Source organism: Oryzias melastigma, linkage group LG6 (genome assembly GCF_002922805.2).
Source record: "Oryzias melastigma strain HK-1 linkage group LG6, ASM292280v2, whole genome shotgun sequence".
In the NCBI taxonomy this organism is placed as follows: domain Eukaryota; kingdom Metazoa; phylum Chordata; class Actinopteri; order Beloniformes; family Adrianichthyidae; genus Oryzias; species Oryzias melastigma.
The window spans coordinates 2,780,667-2,790,584 of record NC_050517.1 but is presented as its reverse complement, the minus strand read 5'-3'; the positions used below and the strand labels follow the sequence as shown (position 1 = coordinate 2,790,584).

Sequence of the window (9,918 nt, the reverse complement as noted above, 5' to 3'; positions counted from 1 at the left end):
AATAGATGCACCATCTTGCTATAACGAGAACACGAAATTCGTTTTCTCGTTTTCCTGCCCTGAGACTTTACCTGATATAAGTCACTTCATTTTGTGGTTAACCATAACCCAGCCAGCAAGGCCAAGTGTGCCCCATATGATTTAAATGTGGGGCTCAAATAGGTTTGTCCACAGTTTCCGTGGTTGCCCCACCTGTGTTTTACCCAAACCCCTAACAAACAGGTTGATTGACCGAGCGTTTCTGCATGGTGCGTTCACTAAACCCGGATGTCAGCAGCAAAACAAAGCGGTTCATCAGAGAAAACGTCAAACACCAGAACTGATCCATAAATGATTTATTGATTTTATATTGTCAACATTTTTTCTGAAAAACTGCTTTGTTTTGTATAAAATGACAAAAGCATAGTAGTGGACTGAGTTGGCCGAGTAGCTGTTTGGGTTTGCTGATGTCAGGAGCTCAGTAAACGCATCATGAACAGACACTCGTCGGCCCTGTGATCTGTCAATCAAGTCGTTTGTTTGTAGGAAATAAATGGACGGATGGAGTATGAGATGGAATGAAGGCATTTGAGGAGCATAGATCGCAGATCCACTAATAAATAGAAAATACATTTTAAAAAAACAACTTTTGTGAAGTGTTCTTCTGCTGTTTTTGTTAACAACAAAATAAAGAGACTTGAATCAGGTGAAGTCTCAGCGTCTCCGTGCGGAAAAGGGAGAGGGGGACACTTCATTCTTCCTTCTTTATTATTCTCTTATCATGAGAGAACGTTATAACGAGAAAAAGATTTTTTTAAAAAGTAGGTACGCCGTTTTCGTCTTCCGTACTTTTGGAGGACGGCTCAGCTAATCATACTGGTAAACATCCAAGACACAAAAATTGAGGTGAATGAGGTTTGAGCTCTTTGGGATTCACTTTAACCACAAACTTGACTAGATTCACAGTACAGATTCTGTATAGACACCTTGTACATGATGTCAGAGCGCCTGCATGAACACCCTCATCGCCATTTTGGGAATCGAATTGTGGGAATTGTGGGATCTTTGTCCTTTGTCACGTCCACTTTACTTTCTGCCTTTGATCAGTTTCCTGTGTGTTGACAATATAAAGACCTGCAGGCTCTGGCACAGATCAGAACCAACATCTGCTGTCTCTTCTCACGTAAGAAATATGTAAACATGCTTCTCAGCTTAGACGCTGAAAAAGCTTTTGATCGTATTGACTGGATATTTCTTGAAAGGGCACTAATTGAGATGGGACTGGGCAAAACATTCATTCAATGGATAAAATATTTGTATGCAAATTCAAAATCAAAAGTAAAAGTAAATGGATATTATTCTGATTTTTTCAGTATAGAAAGAGGAGTTAGACAAGGCGATTCTCTTTCACCTTTTTTATTTGTTTTAAGTATTGAACCATTAGCTGAAGCTATACGACAAGACGATGAAATAGAAGGGATTGAAGATGGCATGAGTTTTGTTCATAAAATCTCCCTTTTTGCTGACGATATCTTATTATTTATAAAAAATCCAATCTCCTCTATACCAAGACTTATGTCATGTTTAAAAGAGTTTGGAGATATTTCAGGATACAAAATAAATCAAAACAAATCAGAAGCAATGATGATATCAGGAACATGGCCACAAGAACTTAATGAAATAACATCCTTTCATTGGTCCAAAGAAGGATTTAGGTATTTGGGAGTTACACTTACACATGTAACAACAAATCTTTTTAAAATGAACTATGATAAATTATTTGAAGAAATAAAAAATGATCTTAACAGATGGGAAATTCTCCCCCTCTCTCTCTTTGGCAGAGTGGAAACAATTAGAATGAATATCCTACCACGCCTTTTATTTCTATTTCAATCACTCCCCATAAAAGTTCCATCTTCCTTTTTCAACTCTTTAGACAAAACAATAAATAAATTTATATGGCAACATAAAAAAACAAGAATCAAACTTGCAACACTGTACTTGGCTAAAAATAAGGGAGGCCTGGCCCTACCAAATTTAAAAATGTATTACTGGGCTACTCAGATAGGGGCAATGGTAACATGGGTAACCGGAGATAAAGAAGCCCAATGGAATAAAATAGAACAAGGAGAAGTTAAAAATATACAATTATCAATGCTCCCATTTATAAATAAAAGACAAATTAATATATGGAAGATAGACAATGAATGGATAAAACATACCCTAAAAATCTGGTCAGAAATAAAAAATAAAATGAAGGATCATGGATCATTCTCCCGAGCCATGTCCATAGCAGAAAACGTGGAATTTCCACCATCATTAGGGGATATGGGCTTCAAAAGATGGGCAGAGAAAGGCCTCGTTATTTTAAATCAGTTATTTGAGGGAGAACACTTTAAATCTTTCTCCCAGTTGCAGGAACAACATGATCTCACCAAAAAAGACTTTTACAGATATTTGCAAATCAGAAACTATATTACAAACCACAAAGAAAGGGAGAGAATAAAAAAAAAAAAAAATTGCATAGAAGAACTCATAATAGTTATATTAGAAAAACAGACTCCAGTGCAAAATCTTACCTCCCAGATATACAAGAGACTGTCATCATGTACAACACATAATACTTACGCAATAAAAGAAAAATGGGAATTAGAGTCCAACCATACAATTGAAAACGATTCATGGGACCAAATGTTTGAAAACTGCCACAAAAGTCTTAACAGCCAACGATGGAGAGAGTTCGACTGGAAATGTAAAATTAGATATTTTTATACACCAATGGTTATCTCTAAGTTCACAAAACAATCTTCATTAGCACAATGCTGGAGACAATGTGGCAAAACAGGAGATCAAACACATATATTTTGGGATTGCCCTAAAATCAGAAACTACTGGATAATGGTTAAAGAGGAAATAGAAAAAATATTCAGAGAAGAAATTCCAACAAACACACTGTTGTTTCTACTGGGCCAGTTACCAACACTAAATTTAATAAAGAACAAAGACAAATCCTATATATATTACTAGTAATTGCTAGGAAAAATGATAACTCTTAACTGGAAAAATGTTAAACCACCAACAATAGATAACTGGAAAAATAAGGTAAGGCAAGCATATGTGATGGAGAAAATGACTGCCTCCCTCCAAATGAAAACAGACATATTTAATGAGAAATGGAACAGAGTAAAAGATTATTTAAATGTCTAAACCACAGGTTGTTTGATTTTATAATATGTACTCAAATGTACAAATATTTTTGAAAGATACAGCTGAATATGAATGCCAAAGGGTAAATTGAAACAACATTTAAATATATAAACTCCAAATTTAATTTACTTTTCTTAATTTATGTCCTTATATACTTTATCATTATTATTATTCCTATTTTTTTTTTTTTTTCTGTCTGGGTGTGTTTGTTTGCCTTTTTTGATGTTGTACCTATGGAGAGATGACGATGTGTACTATGGGTAAAGCCCCTTTGTTTATTTTGGTTTTTTTTTTCTGTTTTTTCTGTTTTTTTTTTTTTTTAATTTATGATATATGTTTTGTCCTCTTTGTATATCATTTGTGATGATAACTAAAAATAAAAAGTTGCAAAAAAAGAAATATGTAACCATATGCCTACCTGACACAAAATGTTTACTATGGAGTCTGCTGGCATCTGTGGGCGGCCACCCTTCTCCTTTGACTGTGGTAAGCCATCGTTTTGTCTATAAATGGGTAAAATGAGACGCTTGAATTGGAGTTATTCTGTTGTGACAACTAACAGCAACGCACATGTACCCCCATGAGATTTGGTGGTTATTTTTTCATTTTATATCTTACCAAAGTCTCAGATTTTAAAAAATTGAGCGCTTGACTTCAACGATGGTAGACAATGATGTGCAAACAACATCACTGGAAAGGGTCTCCAGCAGGGGTGTCCAAAGTCAGTCCGCGAGGGCCGGTGTCCTACCCTGTTTTCCAACCAAACTGCCATTGAAGCTCCTTATTGTCCGAACACACCTGATCCAGGTAATCAGCAGCAGATACGGCAGAGTTTCAAGAAAACCAGCAGGAGGCCGGCCCTCGAGGCCTGACTTTGGACTACCCTGGTCTACACATACAGAGGCCCAAAGTCTCCTTCACCTGAGAAGACTACGGACACATACCTCAGCTCTTCTCTCCTCTGTAGTGTGCTGGGATTTAGACAAAACTTTTGTGCCACTTAGAAAGTTTTTTTCAATACCTCTTTATAAAAACTTTCATTTATCAGTGTCTTCGGTATTTAAAAGCTCGTCGCCTGCTTTCAAAAGCACTTTGAACTGAAATGTTTTCTGTAAATTAAATTCCTTTCCTTCACTGACTTTAATGAGTTCTACCTCAAATTTCAAACTGTTTATTATTACATGTTTGAGGAAAAACTATAATAAGCTATGTGAAAAAGCAAAAATATATGTGGGCCAGTCAAGTCAAACCACAAAAGGAAAGCAAAAACAGAATTGTGCATGACCAGCAGTGAGATACGAGCTAACTGGATTTCCAGCCACGGATAACAGCAGAGGATACAAAGTGTGTCTGTGGCTTTTGTGTATAGAGTGTGGGATGGTTGAGCTTTAGCACAGAGGGTTTGTGGGGAGTTTGGTGCTGTCTGGCTGTATTGATGTCCTGCAGCGACGTCAAGCCTTCTGCTGCGATAAGAGAGGTGGGGGTAATGAGGAGGTGCAGAAGTAAAAGGGACTAGCAGACCTCAGGACAGAGTCTGAGGACAACAGAGGAGTGAGCAGTGGTCCAGAGATAAGAAGTCTGAGAAGTGCACGTGTCTGCAGGGACGCGCATGCATGTTGGCCACACGCATGACAGGACGCAGCGTGAGTGCAAAAGAATGTCTGAGACAGAAAGTGTAAATGTGTGTCTGTGTATAGGCAAGTGTGTGTAAATTGGACGTTTTCTTGTTTTGAGGGCAGGAAATCTGTGTTTGTGTGTGTGTCGCACTGTAGCTACGAGTGATCACAGAGCCATCAGCCTGTAAGACAGTAACAGGGCCTGATGCTCTCCCACTCACTGGACGCCCTGCAGGAAGTCATCCAGGACACACACACAACAGAATACCATCACACATTCTTCCGTGGCTTCTGAGCATCTTGCATCAAATTTTAACCTGCAACAATGCTGCTTGAAAAATCTCATAGCAGTTTTTTATGCTCTCAAATTCAGCAAAGAATAGTCCACATCCCCCATAAACACCACATCTGCAATGCAAATGTTTATGTGCAAACATGTTCAAGAACACGCCTTTACAGGTACAAATAATGCCCTCTACTCCTGTCACACTGTAGACTCATACAAAGCTCTGCCTGCATGCACTGACAGAGAATTAGACAGCTGGCTTCTCTCCTTGACCTTCATTGTGACCTCCTGCTGCTTGTGAGCAGCATGTGGCCCTATGACAAGCCCACAATTAAACCAACAAAGGAGCAAATCCATATTTCATGAGCAACAAAGCAGCGGCTCTGCGAGCCAGCTTGAGTTTTCAAGAGGGAGAGCAGACTTTTAAAGCCCCAAACGTGCACATACGAAAGCTTTAGTAGGTGAACCAGCTCAGTTTGTCACAGTCAAATTCAACCACTCTGCAGGAATTCAGTTTCATGAAGTTGTACTTTCATATTAAGAGAGGATCCTAACATCTGGGTTCTCAATTTACATCAAAGCGAGAGCCTAAATAATGAAACAAGCTCTTGATGTACACTTACAGCCACTTTATTAGCCACACTTGTCCAATTGTGTGTTACGGTAAATTTCTAATCAGCAAATCACATGGCAGCCACTCAATGCATTTAGGTATGTAGACATGGTCAATAGGATCTGCTGCAGCTCACACCAGCATCAGAACGGAGAAGAAAAGTGATTGAAGTGACTTTGATCGTGGTATGGTTGTTGGTGTCAGACGAGCTGGTCTGAGGATTTCAGAAACTAATGATCTACTGGGGTTTTCACCCACAACCATCTACAGAGAATGGTCAGAAAAAGAGAAAATATCCAGAGAGCAGCAGTTCTGTGGGTGGAAATGTCTTGTTGATACCAGAGGTCAGAGGAGAATAGTCAGACTGGTTCCAGCAGATAGAAAGAAAACAGTAACTCAGATGGTTACAATTCACACAGACTCACCAGAACTGGACAATAGAAGACGGAAACACGTTGTCTGGTCTGATGAATCTCCATTTCTGCTGCTACATTTAGATGGTAGGATCAGAATGATGACTAATGACCTCCACAGTCACCAAAACCCAATAGATCCTTTAGGATGTGGTGGAACAGGAGATCAGCATCATGGATGTTCAGCTGACAAATCTGCAGCAACTGAGTGATACTGTCATGGTAATATAGAGCAAACTCTCTAAGGAATGGTTCCTGTATCTTGTTGGATCGATGCCACTAAGATGAAGCAGTTCTGAAGGCAAAAGGGAATGCAACCCAATTTCATTTCATTTCAATGATTTATTAAACAGGAAAGGATTAAAACAATCGGGCCTGACTCAGTTTTAAACTGGTTTTCAGCAGGTTCCTGCTCTGCAGAACATAAAACTCTAAACATAACACGCAGCAAGACGGACAGAAACAATCATGCACTCAAAGACAATACAGAAAATCTGATACCAGCAAGGTGGACCTAATAAAGTGGTCTGGTGACTGTAAGGGGGCTAGTGTGAATGCTTTTTGTTAAAAGTGGTTGCTGAAGATGCTAAAGGCATTTATTTTGATCGATGAATTAAGTCATGAATGTGATAAACGTTTTGAAACAAAACTTGTATAATTTGAAAAAATAATTTGAAGAATTTCATTAAGAAATCACAACCTTCCTAAAATATTAGCTTAATTCCAAATTATTCCAAAAAACCTCAGTAGATGCCACCTTAGCCAAAAACGCTGACATGTTACTAAAATGTTTGCTTAACTCAGAATTAGCCCGAAAAACCTTAGTGGATGTCAAATAAGCCAAAAAGCTAGCACGTTGCTGAAATACTAGCTTAACTCCATAGCAGCATAAAAAACCTCAATAGATGCCAAATTAGCCAAAAACATTAGCATGGTGCTGAAATATTAGCTAAACTCATGAATGCCCAAAATACCCTTAATAGATGTTGCATTAGTCAAAAACCTTAGCATTGTGCTGAAATATTAGCGAAAGTCAAAATTAGCTTGAAAACCTCATTAGCATTAATGTCCTAAACATGCTGAATGTTTTGATACTACTTCCATAATTTGCAGAAAGTGCGCTAATATTTGAAGAAATATGTGAAAAAAATGGGTGTAAAGTTTCAATTACTGCGTAAAATGTACATAATTGATGTGGGAATCTCGGAAGGGAAAAGTAAAAGCATTAATGTCCTGAACATGTTGAAAGTTTTTAATTGCATAAATTGCATACATCTGAAAAATGTCGTAATCCTTTTCAACGGAGCTGAGAAATTGCATCAATTGCGTAAAATCTTAATAACCATAAAATGTACAAATACCAAAAGTACAAGAAGGAATGCTTCCAACGCATTCACACTGTAAATCAACTGTGTGACAGCAGACATAAAAATAGAAATTCTAACCTTGCAAAATCAAGATATATGGTAAAACAGCTGTAATGGAAGTTTGTGTCTGGTACAGACATCAAAAACAGAAAATGAGCCTGCATAGTTTTTTTTTGGAAAAAAAGTCCACAGAGGAGACAGTTTTGAGCTGATCTGTCTTATGGAAGCTGAGGAAATTACCTGTTTCCACACAGCAGGTTCCAGCTGAGTGATGAGCTCTGGGGAAGTCTATGCTGACCCGCAGATACTCACTCAGTGCTGGAGGCACGCAATTAAAATTGTATGATCAACTGTGTCAAATGCTGCACTTTGGTCTAAAAGGATTTAGACGGAGACTTTTTCAGAATCCACTGCTAAAACAAAGAACCGCGTTACTTTTATGGACTTTCTCTGCACTGCACAGCAAAATGGAATGGAAGTCAAAATGAGAGGAAGAGAACAGATGCTGGCACAGTGTCTCTGTGATGATGATGTTACAATTAAGATTTCATAAGACACCATTTTTAATCTGTAAATTGTAAAATAAGCCAGTTTAAAATCACCCATTGAAACAGATTTTATGATCTTCCTCCTAAAGTATTAAATGAAAGACAAATCATTAAATGCAAATGCATTTGGTTTGAAAAAATGTCAAGAAAGCTTATGTCCTTTTTTCACTCAAAAGAGAGAAAAAAAGTTCATTTCCCTCTGCGCAAAACATGAATATTTTAGTCCAAACTCAACGTTGCTCAACACAAAGCAGCACTTTCACCTCCGGCTGGAAAAGCCTACAATTCCCACAATAACACTCACATGAATGCATCAAACGGCAGGTAAAGGCTCAAAAGTTTGTTTGAAACTCACAGGTCAAAGCGTAGATTCTGCCTCTCCTCGAAGAAATAGTCCAGGATGAATTTGCGAACAAAGTCAGGGTTGAGAGTGTTGTCTATGACTTCTGTCCTTCCAAACTGGTAAACAAATCAGAAAGATAGCATGACATTAGAGACTGCATATGAAGCAATTCCACAGCCCTGTAAGAAGAAACTTTGTTTTTGTTTCTATGTGGTCTTGTGGATATGTTTTCTTAGGGTTTCTCCTGTTTTTAACCCTTCAACACTAGAGCTCCAGTGATTTACCTTCATCTCATAACAATTAACACGATCAATGTAATTCCAGTTGATTCTGAAGAAGAAAAGTAGCTTGTTAAGCTTCCACATCCAGTGTGAACCAGGTGTAAGCCAGGGCTCTGCAGCCTTTAACACCAAAAGGGTCACTTGGTCCAATTTCTTTCAAACCAAAACCCAGTGAGAGTCGCCAAATCCTACCTAATATTTTAAAACATTTATAAAATGTAGCTTATGTTCCCTTAAAATCACTAGAAAAAATGTTTTTTTCTTTTGCCTTGTACTTGAATTCCAAGAATATGTTTTTAAAGGTGCATTCCTGAGCTTTATCATAAAAGGGTTTCATAAACCCTTCAGATTATTCTGATCCATGGTCAGAAAAATATTTTTTAAAATGATTTTTTTCCTGAAAACCTTTATAGTGGTGACATATCAAACACTGTGGGCTGCTCTGAACTAAATAGAAATAGTTTGTGAAACTGGATTAAAATTCTTTCCTGAATTCAATTATGTCATTTGTTGTTACCATAATAGTATCAAAGTACCTTATCAAAGAGCTTTATATATGACACTTGAACAAAAGTTTGGAGTTATCCTATTGGAGGCTGTGTGCAGTGGCCAATCACCATGATGAAGTATGCATCCACTCTACATTCAATGCGGGCAATACAAATGTATTTCTTCACTTATCTTTAGTGTATTTTGCTTTTTGTATATAGATTCTTTTGAAATAAATTTTTATGAATATTTTATTATTACAATTATTTTTTTCACTGATGTTATTATGCAAAATGAAATACTTTCCGATGTTGATGATAACTACAACAAAGAGCAAAAATGATGGAAGCTTAAACACATGTTGCAGATAAGTTTGATCCTAAAAAGAAAGCTCTCAGTTGGATTTACATTTTTGAAAACGTAATTTAAAAAAACAATAAATTCATGGAATTCAAAACTTAATTCAAAGTCCCACTCCAATCATTGTCTAATCTATTGTAAAAGTTTTCACAGTGCTCTTGTATTTGGTATGATGATGGTGTTTTTAGACTAAACCTAAAAACCTGTGTTGTTTAGTGTTGTGCAGGTAAGCCTACACTCATTTTCCATCAAATCTTGCTTAACACTCTCTCCCACTAGCTTACAGCCCTTCACAACCCCAACCTAACATTATAGGTCCAACAAAAATCTTCTTCTTCTTCTTCTTTTCCTTTCGGCTTTTCCCTTCAGGGGTCGCCACAGTGAATCAGTTTCCTCCATCTAAGCCTGTCTTCAGC

General features: G+C 37.5%; 1 protein-coding gene across 1 annotated transcript in view; it reads right to left on the bottom strand.

Moving 5' to 3' along the window:
- Positions 1–8,380: 8,380 nt before the first annotated feature.
- Positions 8,381–9,918, bottom strand: part of LOC118598810 (copine-8-like) — a 65,236-nt gene continuing 63,698 nt past the window's right edge. Inside the window, exon 4 of the mRNA XM_036212128.1 lies at positions 8,381–8,488. Within this exon, the coding sequence (XP_036068021.1) occupies positions 8,381–8,488 (108 nt within the window). The remainder of the gene's footprint in view (positions 8,489–9,918) is intronic.